Raw genomic sequence first — 15,271 nt, forward strand, 5'->3', positions numbered from 1 at the left:
TTTTAACCTGCAGTCACTCAAATGTAGAGCAAAGACCCAGCTCTGCCCTGGAGCAATGCAGCTCTGCTCCCGGGATGGGGGAACTGGTGTAACACATGGCTCCAGATGAAAGCTCCCAAATGACATCCACTCCAGGGGATGCAGCCCGAGCATCCAGGCACAGCCAGCGCCCTGGGAGGGTGCTTGCCCTGCAGGCAAACAAAGTGGGACTCTTGTTGAGCTGATGAGAAGACAAGTCCCAAAGCAAGCTCCCATCCACCCCGGGCTGGATTTGGAGATTAGAACCCACATCTTTGTAGGGAAAAAAGTAGCGCTTGAGTACCCAGGGAAAATATTCCACGTGAGGCACTCTGATTCGGGGCCTGACAACTCCTCCTGCTCCTGCTGGCACTGGGAACCATCCCCAGCTTTATGGCCTAGGCTGAGGGTGGTTAAGAGCAAGCCCCCACATTTTGGGTAGTCAGGCTGCGCTCCCAGCTTGGTGCCTGCTAACCCCCACCCCCAAATAAACAGACGTCCCTCAGCACCTCCCTAGGCCATCGGTGTTGTCAGGAGGGAAAGGGACGCAGAGGAAGGTTGCTGGGAGGCAGATTGGCAGTACCCAGCTCTCCAAGCAGCAGGCGGCACTGCCTCGCCTGCTCCCAGGCTTCTTACAGGTCCTCTCTTTATCCGTCTTGTCTCCCCTGAGGCTTTCAAAACCCAGCTTCAAATCGTTCTGGACACGGGTGAGAAGCAGGGCAGAGGGCTCCAAGGCAAACATTAATGACCCTCCCACTGCCCTGCACACCCCCCAGCCCACCTTTTTTGTACCTCTTGGGGGGTGGCTGCCTGCTCGGAGGAATGAGTCACGGGTTAGGTAACAGGCAGAATGCAATTAGCAGCCCTGGGCACCAATTACCAGCTGTAACAGCCTTGTGCAAGCCCCTGTAATGAGTCACTGAGAGCAAGATTTCTCCCTCCAGGGAGGGGATCGGCAAGGCGGCGTGTGTGTCACCCTGGGAAGTCACCAGCCCTTTCCACGCTGCCCCCCTGGCCTGGCAGAGCTGCAGCAGTCTGGGGTCTCTGTCCCATGCACCGCCCCCCCCGAGGATGGGTCAGCCAGCTCGCCCCGGGACAGGACTGGGCACTGAATGGCCCCCCCCATCCCTGGCACCCCAGCAGAAAAAGGTGTCTCACAGCACAAGAAGCAGGCTGTGCTCACCTCTAGCGTTGGGCATATTCTGGTTTGTACATGGTTGGGTCTGACCTGTTCTGCTGCCCGGCGCCATGCTCTGTACAAGGCAGCTTTGAATCGTATTTGTATGTCTTTTGGGGACATCGCTAAGGATCCTCTGCCTATGTCCCCCTTTCCCTCCCAGCTGATCTTCTAGGCCAGGGCTAGGAGGTGCTGCAGGATGCCTGGGAGCCATGGAAGCTGCCTTTACAGCTGCCTGGGGCTGCCGGCGTGTGGCTGAGGCACTCGGAGAGGTTAATTTCTGCTTCAGGAGCAGTGGCTAGCCATGGGAGCAATCCCAGTATTTAGCACAAAGGCAGCTGATCAGTCATACCAGCTTCACATCCCTGCAGTAATGTAAGGCCTGAAGGTGAATGACTCCCCCCGCCCTGCCCCAAATCAGTGTAAGAAAGCATTGCTATTCAAAGGCATCTAAATATAAAACCTGCAGGGACCCTCCAAAGGGATATGGGAGACGCTCTGGAGGTGTTCTTGCTTCAGGGGAAGGCTAGGAGTCTTGGAGACTGGGAGAAATACATGGGAGGAGGGAGGAGAAGTGGATTCAGTGGTTTCTTCCTTACAAGAGAAAGGGACAGGGCTGGGGTGGGGTGAACGTGTGTGCATGAGCACACAGTTTTAGCCCTGCAGGGAGGTCTTCCCTGTGTGCCTGGAAAGTGTCAGTGTCCGGACACATGGTGGGAGTATGGAACAGAGGGACCCTGATCCCTTCCCTGACCCCCTTTTCTAAGTTCCCATAATCTGACATGTGCATGGGGGGGCCCTTTGCCACATGGAGCCATGTCCCCCCCCATTTCCCCCAGGTCCCCATCTTATTACTTTTTATTTTTTTGGTATGCTGAGATTGGATGCCCACAGCTTGCAGCTCCCTGAGGAGGCGCTCTGATTTCAGCAGCTTATGTAGAGCACTACCATCTGCTGTCCCCACGCTCGCTGCCACAGGGAAGCTGGGGTGGGGGTGCGGGTGTCATCCCCCTCCTGGGCTGGTTGCCTCTCTGTACTCCCCGGCTGCTCTGTAAAGTGGCCTAGAGGTAGTGTGAGGGGGACCTTCATGGTCATCCACCCTGTATCTGACTGAACCAGCAACAGCACGCAGCAATCTGCAGTGCTGACCCCAAAATTTCCCATCTGCAGTGGTCTTTGCCCTGGGGGGGTCTTTCATGCCTTTCAGGGTCTCTGACATCCCCCTACCCAGGGAAAGCCTTCTCTGTGCAGGACTTGCTCAGCTATGCTCACTTGTTCTGTGTCATGGCCCCAGACTGCTCTCCTGGCCTCATTGGCCTTGTTGGGAGCCAGGGGGCTGGAGTGAAGGTGGCACAGGGAAGATGTACAGCCATGCCCAACGGTGGGAGGTGGTGGTGGTGGGGAAGGAGCTGGAGATGCCAGTTCACTACTGTGCCTGTGGGACTCTCTGGGGTTCTCCACAGAGGGAGAGGACACTCCCTTCCTTGCGCGGGGAAGGGGAAAAGGAAGCATCATCTTGGACAGCACAAGAGCCACAAGGGACAAGTTGCTGAGCTCAGCCCTGCTGCAGGGGGCAAGGACCTGTGTGGGATATAAACCCAATGGTGATGCTGAGCCATGGACACTGAAAGGGAGGTGGCAGGCCCTCCCTCACACTCTCTGGTGCCCGTGTACCTGTTCCTGTGAGTGTCCCTGGCTCTGCAGCCACCTGGGCAGCAGACTGTCCTTGGGCATCCCTGCTGGGGATATGAGATGGGGGGTGGAGGGATGGTGGCTGGAGGCAGAGAGAAAGGGACCTTCAAGAGTGAGAGGGTTGCGGTCATGGTTTGGGGAGATGGGAGACTCTGGAGCATATCGGGGGGGGCAGGAGGGGACACACAGTCCTGCTTTGGGGAGGCAGGGTGGGGTTAAAGGGCAGGGGCAGCAATTCAGAGCACTGCCCACAGGAAAAGTGAGGCTGGGGGAATTCCTGGGGAAACATCGTTCTTCCCAAGAACAATATAGGACTCCGCGCCTTAACTTCACCCGAGCCCACATCCGTGCCACCTTCCCCTCCTGCAAGAGCGCAGGGCTGAGCAGGGCTGCAGAGATCGGGCTGGACTGTCACAGAGGAGCAGGAAAAACTGTCAAGCAACAGGTTTGTCCTCCCAGATCAGCTGCTTGTCACCTCGGGGATGTCCCAGCCCGGCCATGCCCTGGTGAGGCAGACCCACCGTCAGACCCAGGGCTCCCCCCTCTCCATCTCCTCCCCATCTCCATCACCCTCCATCCTCTTCCTCCCCCGGGGCTGGCGCCCCGCCCCGTGCCTGGAGGCGGGGCCGGGGCCGGGGCCGGGGCCGGGGCTGGCAGGGAGCAAGAGGGAGCTGCACGGAGGGAGCAGGTGGAGAGGCCCCCCGCCGCATGCATGGCACCCGGCCCCTTCCCTGCAGCCCTGCGCCGGCCACTCGCCTTCGCCCCGCAGCCCCTGGCTTGGATGTGCGGTCTGGTGTCTTCTGAGGAACTGATGCTTTCGGTCCAGACTCCCCACCGATGGCTCTGATCTCCTTTGCTGCTCCCTTGACCCCCAGCCTGGGACCCTCGGCCTCTCTGTCGGGAGTGGGGATGCTCGCTTTCCTCCTGGAAGGCTGTGCCAGCCACCTGCCAGTCGGCTCGGAGTATCTTTCCATCACGTGTCCCTGCCTCGCTGGGTCGTCGAGCCCTCTTAGTCTGTGAAAATTCCCCCGGCTTCACCAGTATCCTCCGGGGCTGCTGTCTCTTTGGCTTTCTGGTCTTCACCCACCCTATTCCTTGGCCACATCCTATTCAGACCTCGCCCTCGGCTTGTCCTGCCCCTTCAGAGGCATTGAGGAGAGTGGCCAGCTTCACGTGGAGGTAGGGACAGAGGTTGTCCTTGTTTAATAGGATACTGGCTGCAGCGGGAACAATTTGGGAGCCATGGGCCGTCGGCTCATCCATGGTCTCTCTGGAGCCGCAGTCTTCCTTGTCAGCGTGGCTCTCCTCTCCGTGCGACACCGTGGGGCTCAGGAAACAGCTCAGTACCCAGGGCTCAGGGAGGGGATGTGGGAGAAGCCGGAGCGATGGAGCAAAGTGAGCCCAGAAGGTGCCATGGGAGGAGGTGGCAGGGGGCAGAAGGACCTGCAAGTCCACCCTCCGGAGGGATACAGGACTGAGGGAAGCCTGACTCTTGGCGACATTTTCATAGCCGTGAAGACAACCAAGAGATTTCACCAGAGCAGGATGGAGCTGCTCCTGGACACGTGGATATCCCGAGCAAGAGAGCAGGTGAGCACGTGGATTTGGGCTAGAGAGGGGGTGTTTGGTAACGGGGCAGAAACGGGGTGTTGGGGGGGGGGGGATAAAGGCCAAAGGAAGGGGAGGCTGGGCACTGCAGTCCCACTCAGAACTTTGCCTCGTTTTCCCTAATTCTTGCTTCTGTTCACGTTGAAAGGGGGATGCTACCCAGCAAAATGTTTCACCGGTAGCTGGTTCATGGGAAAGGCTGGCAGAGAGGATGAAGAGCTTGTGTGGGCCATTCCCATGAAGGCTGGGAGGACAGTGCTCTTAGCAGGCATCACCTGCCCCTAACCTAAGCCTGACTCAGCTTGAGGTGGAGGGGATTTAATTTCCCTTTTTTATCCAGTAACACTGGGGGCCACAGACTGCCTGGGCCACGCCAGACTGAGAGCGCAGACTGTCCTGGGTCTGTATGAAATGGTGGGTTTCTACCCCCTAGTCCTATGAGTTAGCTAGGTTTCGAGCTGAATGGCTCCCCCTGGCCCTCCGTCAGGATGCCCACATTGCGCCTGGGCACCCTTCGCCCTGGGACGGTGTGGTGCAGCGGGCAGGAGAGCGAGGCTGCAGGACGTGGGTGCAGGAGGGGTGTTTGCAGCCCTGTTCACTCCCCAGCACATCAGTACAATCCATGCCTTGCTTTCTTGGGCAGATCCCCTCATGTGCACGATCTTGAAGTGATGTGCGTCTGTATTTGACTTTTTAAATTTTTTTTTTTAACTGGGGGTCTGATGTTCTCAGCCTTTGCTAAAGCAGAGTTTGGAGAGTTTCCTTCCTGTTAGAGGAACTGATGTGGGGCACCACGTTGATGGTGCTGTGCAGACTGGCTTACTGGTGGGCAGAAGTACTCCCGAGAGCCTGGGTACTTCTCTCCCTCCCTCGCAGAGCTGCTCCTCAAGAAAGAAGAAATCCTGTGGCTGCCCCCAAAGGGTTGGTTTTTTTTTTTTTGCCTCTGCGCCCGTGTGTGATGGGCACCTAGAAGACAAATTCAGGCCTCAGCGAGGGAGGGGGACGGGGGCGGAGGTATTGGGTAGGAGAGCGCTTGAAGCGATGCAGGGTTTTCTGGGTAAGGGTGGTTTTCCACTTCATGGTGCTGCAAGTGTCTGGTCTGCTGCGGTCGTCACAGGAAGCCATGTCCTATTTTGAGCACGCTTCCTCTCCTGTCTGTTCGTCCCTCTCAGCATCTGAGATGCCCTGCTTCCTCCTCCAGATGCACTTCTCCTCTCCGCCCGACCTCAGCCCAGCAGCTCTTTGGAGAAAACAAACCCAACCGCATGGCTGCACTGGCATTAAGATATTGTGACTGGGGCTTTTGGAGTGGGTTTTTAAGGAGCAGCTCACCTTTCCCTCCTCGTGTGTTTAAGAAATAGGTGCCTGGCCATTCTGCTGATGACAGGAATTAGATACCAGCTCCCCAGGTTCATCTGACCCTCTCTGTTTGGCAGGCAAATGATGTCCAAAGCTGGGAAGAGGTGTTGAATTTTCCATGCTGCTGCCAGCCTGTAGGAAAGCTTCACAGACTGAGCAGAATAGGAAAGAAGGAGCGGGAGCATCAGTCATTTTTAAACTGTTTTTTCATTGTTCTCAATTTTTGTTGCAAGCTCAGTGTTTTCCTCCCCACCGCCTCAATTTCCCATGTTTTTCTTCTCTTTTATTTACTAAATGGCCTTGAGGGCAGGGGAGCGGGGGTGGGGAGGGAGGTAAAGAGAAGTACATGAAAGTCAAAAGCCTTTTTTTTTTTTTTAAATATGCTGCTGCTGGAGGGGTTTTCTGGAGGTAGGGGAAAGGGTTAGTTTTGAAAAATTGACAAGATAGAAACCTCGCTTAGCAAAAAAAAGAGAGCTGTCAATTTGCAAATGACATTTAATTGTTGTGGGGACAGGGACAGGGCACTAGACCTCCTATTATTGAGTCTTTATGGAGAGGCATAGGCTTTATGAGCCAGTCTCAGAGAGATCCAGGTCTCAGAGGTTGCCTCCTCCTAGGGCTGACCCACCGTCTTGCTGTCTCACTCGCCCTTACTCATGGCTGGAGACGGATTCAGTGGGTCCTTCTCTGCAGGTGGCCAGCGGGGAAATTGTAGCAGCTGGCCGTGCTGCTGATGCCAAGCCTGGTTTCAGAGCTGATTACCTGCATGGTGTCCTCCCGGAGGAAGCAACCCAGACCTCACAGGTCAGGCTTCGGTGACTGTAACAGGAGGCAGGACAGCTGTGGTTTTTATGGCTAGAACAGACTGTATGGGAGCCAAATTAAAAATCCTCTATGTTGGACTCTGTTGGGATAGACAATAAGAGACATTTTTCCCTGAAACTGCACTGTTTAAACAGAAGATATGCAGCTGGTGGGAGACGGGGAAGGGGAAGTGTGGGGTGGGTGCTCTTCACTGGAAGTTGGACCATGCTCTGCCTCTTGAGAACTGATCCATGACAAACTTTCCACTGGAGCTTGATGTGGAAGTCATTTCAGCGAAAGGCCTTTTCCTCAGAAAAGGCTTCATCTAAACTGGAGTGTCGGTTTTGATGACTGTTTAGGCTGGACAGCATCTTAGAGTGGCTTACATTCTTGGCCTCAGTAGTTTTGATGGAGATAAGTCTAGGTTTCTGGTCTGAAATTTTGTTTGGTGATGTAAACTAATGCTAGCACCTCCCCTCCTTTCAGAAACTCAAACATCCAACCGATTGAAATGAAACCTTTAAATGACCCATCCTGAACTGGCTTTCACATTTTTCAGTGTTGTGAACACACCATAGATTTCGAATCTCTTCTCTGGGCAGGGGAACAGCTTCCTGCCCAGCCGCACCAATAACCCATAACCAATTTTGGAGGCTGTTTCTTCCTGGAGGAGGGATACCCTGGGAACCTGGGAGATGAATGTGGTCGTGGCTTGTCAGATTCCACATCTTTATTCCCTTTTCCTAGTTTTGCCTTGCTAGGCTACTTTCCCAGTTTGGGGTGAGGGGGCCTCAACATCTAGTGTTTACCAATTGCATGGGCACTTATGTTAGTGGAGAACTGCCAGGCAAAGCCGTTGGACACGAGTGGCTCCATATCACTGCTGGCACTGCCATCCAGCAGACATCCTTTCCTATCCAGCCATCTTCGCTCTAGAATGGAGGGATGCCTTCCGTGCTGCATCCCTCCTCAAGCCCAGATCAGCTGCCCTGCAGCAGCAGTGACAGCCACCCCAGGCTGCTCTCAGTGTGGATGGGAGCCGGGCTCTGTGATTTCTCCCCACCCCTGGCAGGAGGAACCGTGCTGGGCGCGACGTGGTGGAGGAGGCGAGTGGGAAGCTGTGGCTGAATGGCTGCTCCACGAGCCCACAGGCTGCCTGCCAGAGTAGGCAGCCCGTGAGCACTGAGGCACCACGACAGGAGATCCTGCATGGCCCCATAGATGGTCTGGTGGAGAACAGGAGGATGGATATAGTGGGGAGGCTGCTTCTGTCCACTCCATTTGCCTGCAGGGACACAAGTGACACTGGGTGTTCCCTACTTGCACATCCCCAATGGGGAGAGTAGGTCTGGCATGGCCAGAGAGACCTTCTGAGTCTCTTCCAGGCTCCATTAATATGAACAACAGCAGCTGGTGTCTCCTTGACAAAGACCTGTGTAATGGGGCCAAATGCTTTTCAGGCAGGTTTTTAGGCGGGGCCCTCCTCTCTCTCTCCCATCCCAGCCATCAAGTGCGGCTTTGCTGAGGGACACACGGCAGCAGTCGCTCAGATTCCAGCAGCAGCTGCTGGTCCAGATTTCCTGCTCTCGGAGGCATGAGGGATGGAGGGATGAGGATGCAGGCAGCTTCCTGTGCTGTTGTGGTCTCCTTCAGGACAGAGCCAGGGCACACACCCCCAGCATCTCTGGAGTACTGCAGCCAGGTGTACCACCGAGATCAGAGTTTGGGAGAGCCAGAGAAATGAGATTTGCCTAGCCCCCACACTCATAGCCCCTTTTTCCAGTTCTTTTGGGAAGTCTGGCGTTCCCTGTGGTGACAATGCTCCTTCATCTGTGGGTTCCCACAGAAACATGTCGGATGTCTGCAAAAAAGCATTTCCCACCTTGCATCAAGAGGAAAGTGGGAACCTTGGAATATTTTCACAGGTAGAAAATCTGGGAAAAGATACAGATTCTCATTTTAAGTCAATCAGATATGATGTTTATTAGCTGATTTTATATCTGTAAGCAAGTCATTTCCAGCAACAACATTTCTGTTTTTTTGAAAATGTCAGAAAGTTTCAATGGTTTCAGAACATTTTTCTTAAGATGAAATATTTGTCATAGTGGAAATTTCTGGCTCTGACACGCTAGCGAGGGAAATCCTGTGCCACTGACAATCCCTGCCTTGCCTGAAGGTTGTGATACGGTCCCCTGACCCAGAGCGACTCCTTTACCTGAGACTTAGCTAATTGCTTCTTGTCCCGTGATCACCTTGAAAGTGGTTTTAACTAAGAGACTTCACCAGGGGGGTGGGGTAGGAATGTGTGCATGGCCCGTTGCTGCAGCTCAGCTGTTGGAGGGTAATTCACCAATTACCCATACATTTGAGATCATGAAACCATCCTGCTGCCTCTGCTCAAGCCAGGTGGTCTCTGAGGGTCCTTCATTGCCTTCCTTTCGTGTGCCACATCCTCCTGATGGGGGCATATCTCCCAAATGCTGGGTGGGTGTGGGGAGAAGTAGAGACTTTCATCTCCTCATCAGAGCCTTTGGGACCAGTGATGGCTCCTGGAGCTGTTGTCTGCCTGGCTCGTCCCCTTTGTCCCTGGCCAGGTGCTGCGTTTAACCAGCCTGTGGGCAGCTGGTGGAGAGACTGTTTACGGCTCGCGACTCCTTTTTGATTTCATGAAAGCTCATTTTCTGGCTGAGGAAAGCTTTTTTCCACCAGCCCTGATCCCCGCCTGGCCCTGAAAAGGGGGAGATGTGCCACATAATGGCAGCAAGGGGGATTAGAGAGGCATGGGGGTGGAGGAAGAGGAGGAGGAGGAGGTGGGAAGTGGCAGGGGGCTGTGCACACTTAATACACAAACAGATGTTCTCCTTTTAACCCGAGCGTCATTCAGCCACGGTGCTTTCATTTTTCTACAGCTGACATCTAAGCCAGGGCTCCCTCACCCCCTCACTCGGTGCCACGGGTCCCCTTCTCCCTGTTCCCAAGGCGGTGGGGCAGGGGAAATGAAGCCACACAAGCGCTGATGACAGTGCCATGCGGGAAGGGGGAGCGCGTCCGTCCCTCTGCTCATCTGGCACCTGGGAGGGGGCACGGCAGCAGGGAATGGAGTGGGGTGACCCCAGCGAGCGAGTCTGGCTGCGGGAAGGAAGGGGTGGGTGGCCAGGAGCAGCACCAGCTCCAGCCCTGAGAGTAACTTCCTTTCCTCCTTTCTCCAGACCTACGTCTTCACCGATGAAGAAGATGATGCCCTGAAAAGGAGAATGGGTAATGACCTGTCCTATAACACCACCTTCCCCTCCCTGCTTTCAGCCTCTGAACTGTCACGGCCTTGGGAGGGGGTCTGGCACCCACGAAGCCCCCAAGTGATGATTAGTTTTAGTTAGCTTAACCCAGGGCATGCAGCCGACTGGAGGCAGGGCGCTGTCTGCCTTAAAGCATCCATGGGTGGAAGCAGCCCGAGAGAGAGCCCTTCAGCCCCTGCACCCTGGCTGGCCGTGGGCAGGGTGAAAGTATGGTTGGCAGGTGTCCTAGTCTTGGCCAAGGTGTTTGGCTTTCTCCAGGTTTCATGTGCTGGTAGGGGGAAGGATGGAGCCCATGTCACCGTGGGCTCGGATGCCTGTTCGGGGGGCTGCGAGGAGGCTGGCTGTGAACAAACCCCTTCCCTCCCACCTAGAGGTCCTCCCCGTGACCGTGTGAAGCAGGTCAGCCCCAAGCCACAGCCTTCTCTCTCCTGGCAGGCAACCACGCGGTCTTCACCAACTGCTCTGCCGAGCACAGCCACCTGGCCCTCTCCTGCAAGATGGCTGCCGAGTTCGATGCCTTCCTGGCCAGCGGCCGAAGGTGAGACAGGGCTGCCGTGGAGGGACCCCTAAGAGCAAGAGGCACCCTCCTTGCTGCAAACCTCTTGTGTCTTCATTCCCTTCTCCTCCCAGCTGGTTTTGCCATTTGGATGACGACAACTACCTGAACCCTCGGGCCCTCCTGAAGCTCTTGTCCTCCTACTCTGCGACGTGGGATGTTTACCTGGGGAAACCCAGCCTGAACCGACCCATCTGGGCCTCCGAAACACTGCCAAACAACCAGACGGTACAGCCTGTAGTGGTGGTGGTGGGGCCAATGGGTTGTTTTTAGTGCTCTGGCTCACTGGCTGTAGATGTACCCCAAGGAGAGACAGGTCCAAAGAGCAACAGGCAACAGCTGAAAACTCGCTGGTCTTGTCTGAACACGGTTGTAGGTGTTGACTCAATCCAATCTACCTAGGGAGGGTCCCACGGTGCTGCTGCACCTTTGGGTACCTGTCTGCCAGGAGATAAGCCTGCCTTGGGCAGCCCACCCGCTGCTGCCTGCAGGAGCTTGGCCGTTCCAAATATGAGGAGGTCAAAATCCATGCTGTACTGCTGGCAACTCCTTCTGGGCAGCAGTCAGGGGTCTGGGGTGACAATAGGGCTGTGTTTATCCTGGCATCAAAGCTGGGTTTCCAGCATTGCCATCTCGGGAAGTATGGTATTGTCTGAGCCTCTGCCATTGATTTTGTCTGCTGTTTCTCTCCAGAAATCTGTGCACTTCTGGTTTGCCACGGGAGGAGCTGGGTTCTGCATCAGCCGCAAGCTGGCAAGCAAGATGGTGCCTTGGGCCAGGTGAGCTGTGCAGCTGGTGGGTACGGGAGCCTTTGGGGACGAGAAACTCGGACGCACATTAATTCTTGGCAGCGTCAGATCTGGATTTGTGTATGTGGTTGTTGCAAGGATGTTTGCAAGGGTGCAGTGTGCCATGTGCTCCACATCTGCGAGCATGTGGGACTGGAGGAAGGATGTAGTGGGTGGGTCTGCCACCTGATTAAAAAGAGGCAAGAGCAGGCACGAGAGCAAACATGATCATAGGATGACACAATCCTCCCTCCCCAACTCCCTTCAGCTCTTGGTTATCCCCCCAGACTCCTTCCCATCCTTTTCAGCTTCCTCTGACTCTTTTCCTAAGTGCTTTCCCTGTCTGCCTATCTCCTCTCCCCTTAATCTGCCTCTTTCCAACCTCCTGTACCTCCCTCCTGAGTTGATTTCCCATTCCCCCACCCCAAACCCTCTTCAGCTTCTTACAGTGGCCGCTGTCATTTCCTCAGCTTGGTGCATGGAGAACAGAGGTAGGCCCTGGGGTGTTGTGTTAGTCCAGCCTACAAGAAGATGATGTTTTCCAGGATGTCCGAGGTTCTATCACAGGCTATATGCACATACTCTGATAGGCAATGGCTGTGCCAGCCTTAACCAGATCTGCGCATACCCAGAAAGACAGATCTGATCCACACCAGGTGGCTGGTTTAGCTGAAGCCCATGGTATGTACTTTATGGTAGACCCAGACAGGAGGATGATCTGTGATCTAGGGTGAAATGAAAGGAGCATGGATAGATAACACCTAACCTGGCATAAAGTCTGCCACTACTGTTAAAATGCTTGAAACACATTTGAACTAGCTGAGTTACAGTAGACAGTGCTTCATGCTGTGTGGCTGCTTCCAGTTACAGGAGCCTTAAAATTGGGTTTAGCCTGTCATCAAAGGATGGCCAAGCGTGTAGTGTTACATTACAGTGGAGGCATGGATGGCTTATTCAAGCTGCAAGAGACTGTCCTGTTTCATCTTCCTCCTGGTCCTGGCCATGTGGTCCCACTGTTTCTCTTGTGCTGGCTTGTCTGACCCCTCAGGGGCTCAGTGCAGCTCAGCTAACAGCTGGAAAAGTTACTTGGCAAAGTCTGCCAGCTCTCTGCATTAGCTCACCAAGGAGCTGGATATCAGGGACAGCAGCGGACAATTGGTGGGACGGCATGGCTGGGAGTGGTCAAAGAGCAAACACATGCCCAAATCTTTGCAGGTGGAACTCAGGGATTTCTTGCCTAGTTCCAAGATCTACTCTGGTTTTCAGTTAAGTCCTTCATTTATCTCCCACCCAAGTGGATGCCTATATTCCCCCCTACCCTTGTCCTAACCCATGCAGCCCTATTCTCTCCCAGTGGCAGGAACTTCCTGAGCACTTCAGAGCTCATCCGCCTGCCGGACGACTGCACCATAGGTTACATCATTGAGTGCAAAGTCGGTGGGCGGCTGCTGCCCAACGCACTCTTCCACTCCCACCTGGAGAACCTGCAGCTCATCCCCCCATCTCGGCTCACACAGCAGGTGAGGAGGGGAAATGGAGCAAGAGAGAGGTGTGTGAGGAGAGGTGAAGGAGGGGAGCTGACAGGCACATTGCCCCATTGGTGGCACTGACGTGGATTGAATCAATCGTCTGCTCTTTTGGGGAGGCTTTCCCGACAAATGCTTCTTTGAGATAAGGAGCAGATGTTGCCAGCAGCACGGATGCCTGTCACAATGCCCCTGGGGTCAGTGGTGGGGAGCACATGTGTGGGGAGTGATGCGAGGATTGAGAGCATCCTTGGGGGAACATGGCACAAGGACAAGCAGAAATGATGATTGATTGGGGAAGGGGCTTTGACATGGCACCATGTCTGCCTTGCGGGGGGAGATAACAAGGGGTGTAGGGGGCTTGGAGAGGCAAAGGACTAGCATGGTGGACCACCATGGGAAGGAAGAGAGGAGAGGTGGAAGGCAGAGGCCAAGCCAGCAGAGAAGGAACCAGAATGGCACCTTCTGTCGCCCAAAGCAAGTTCCTTGCTCCTGAACTCATTTCACCCTCCCTGCTCCTTTCTCACCACCCCTCTTTGCAGGTCACCCTCAGCTATGGTGTCTTTGAGAACAAGCTCAACGTTATTGAACTCAGCGGCCCCTTCTCACCCCAAGAGGATCCCTCAAGGTACGGGGCATGAGTGCTCTCGGTGTTGCGGGCTCTCAGACAATAGGCTGGGAGGGGGAGGCAGCCAAATGGGGTGCAGGAGGTCTAGAATGAGGGACAGAAACCTTGCAGTCACATGACTTATTGGGTGAGGAGCACACCAGCATTAAGCTGCTTGTGAACGCTTACAAACTTTGCAAACCTTTTTGGATGAGTGGGAAGAAAAGGAGTATCAAAACATTTTATTTGGACAATTCCTGAGCCAAAAGTATTGCCATTTATTTCACATTTTGAGACTGAACAAGCTAACCTTTTAACTCTGGGACAGGAGCAGAAATGTTCTTTTAAACTCAGGAAAGGAAATTCTGCTTGCTTTTTCATTTTTTGTTTTGCTGAGAAAACTGAAGGGAAAAAAGAAAAAGGTTCACTTCAGGCTGACTGCAAACAAAAGTGTTCTTTGATTTACCTTCTCTGCTTTCAGTGAAAAAACCTAAAGTTGTTATTTGCAGAGCATGGGTAGGAAGCTCCTGGCTTGAGATAGCAGGGGTGGGAAGCAGCTAGGCAACGAAAAGAGCATCAACAGAACCATGTAGCGGGGGCTGGTGCAGCACCCATCTCCCTGCCTGTGATCAGGGTGAGCCATGGGCTTGGGCTACATGGGCAGAGCTGGATTCAGGTGTCGGAGGGAGGCTTGGCTGCTTAGCTTTGCTGAGAAAAGACATCTTGAGATGAACAACCAGTCCTGGAGCTCTGTAGTGCAGGGTGGGTGCCTGATGTGGGATGGGACGTGAGGGAGAGGTCTTCCATTCTTCAGCTGTGCACTGGTGTAAAAACTGTCACCTGACCTTCCTTTGCTCTCTCCCCAGCAGGTTTCGATCACTCCACTGCCATCTCTATCCCAACACCTCCTGGTGCTTGCAGGCTGTCAGCTGGTGATGCCTGAGCCTCAGCTACAGTGGGTCCTGGTGACCTTCATTCACCTTGTACATGTGGGGGTTGGGACACTGAAGAAGCTGGGTGCTCCCAACTTTCCCTTTTCCGTGGTGGTCTTGGGGCTGTGTGATGGCTTTTTTGGTCCTTGCTGAATACCGGTGACACAGGACAAGAGACAGGATCTTTGCCAAAGATGGGTAATATGGACTGGACACATGGATGGGCTTCCCATCTGTGCTGGGATACATGCAAGGGATGGGAACAGTATGCCTTCCTGAGCAGATCAAGGAGTGGGTGGTGACTGCTGGGCATCTGGGTAAAGATGGGGACCTGCTGCTGCTCCTTGCTGTGGATTCATCTTGCTGGACTAGAAGGGCCCTGGATATGGGTAACCAGTGCCCAACTGAGGATGGCTGATAGCGTGTCGTGGCTCCAGCCTCTCTGAGCAGGCCCTCTTCCTCCGTGTCTGCCTGTGCTTTCCCCACCGCCCACTCTTCCCAGCCACAACCCTTTGGCTGAGTTTCTGCTTCATCAAGGTCTATAGAAATGGAAAATGTAACCATTTCTGTGGTGAATGAGTGCTGGAAAAGCGTAGTCCTTGCCTGGCAGAGGGGAGATGGGCAGGAAGTACAAAGAATCAGGAATCCCCCCATCTGCTGGGACAAAGGAGTGGGTGTGGGGTGGGGGAGTCAGGAAAAGACAGACCGAGATGAGGATGCTTCCTGCACTGAACATTGAAGGCTTGATCTTGTATTGCCCTGCATTATTCCTCTCTTTCTACCTTCTTGATACGGGCGCAGGATAATCTCTTGCTCTAATTACCAACCTGTCATCTGAGATTAGACTCCAACTCCTACCTGTGAGAGAGGAGACATAAAGGATTAGGACTGGCTGAAAGAGAGGAGAA

The 15,271-nt window shown here is 54.4% G+C and overlaps 2 protein-coding genes across 2 annotated transcripts in view; both read left to right on the plus strand.

The window, feature by feature from the left end:
* The window catches only part of CARD10 (caspase recruitment domain family member 10), a 21,888-nt gene extending 17,454 nt beyond the window's left edge, over nt 1–4,434 (plus strand). The window contains exon 22 of the transcript XR_012995384.1: nt 4,398–4,434. The gene's annotated coding sequence lies outside the window, so the exon portion shown is untranslated. The remainder of the gene's footprint in view (nt 1–4,397) is intronic.
* MFNG (MFNG O-fucosylpeptide 3-beta-N-acetylglucosaminyltransferase) lies at nt 4,124–15,043 on the plus strand. Its single transcript, XM_076338198.1, has 8 exons — nt 4,124–4,477; nt 9,868–9,916; nt 10,390–10,492; nt 10,585–10,738; nt 11,204–11,289; nt 12,653–12,818; nt 13,367–13,452; nt 14,301–15,043. Exons 1-8 carry the CDS (start codon nt 4,130–4,132, stop codon nt 14,365–14,367), a joined length of 1,059 nt encoding a protein of 352 aa, XP_076194313.1. The 5' UTR covers nt 4,124–4,129; the 3' UTR covers nt 14,368–15,043.
* Nucleotides 15,044–15,271: the final 228 nt, after the last annotated feature.

Source organism: Aptenodytes patagonicus, chromosome 1 (assembly GCF_965638725.1).
Source record: "Aptenodytes patagonicus chromosome 1, bAptPat1.pri.cur, whole genome shotgun sequence".
NCBI classification, from domain to species: domain Eukaryota; kingdom Metazoa; phylum Chordata; class Aves; order Sphenisciformes; family Spheniscidae; genus Aptenodytes; species Aptenodytes patagonicus.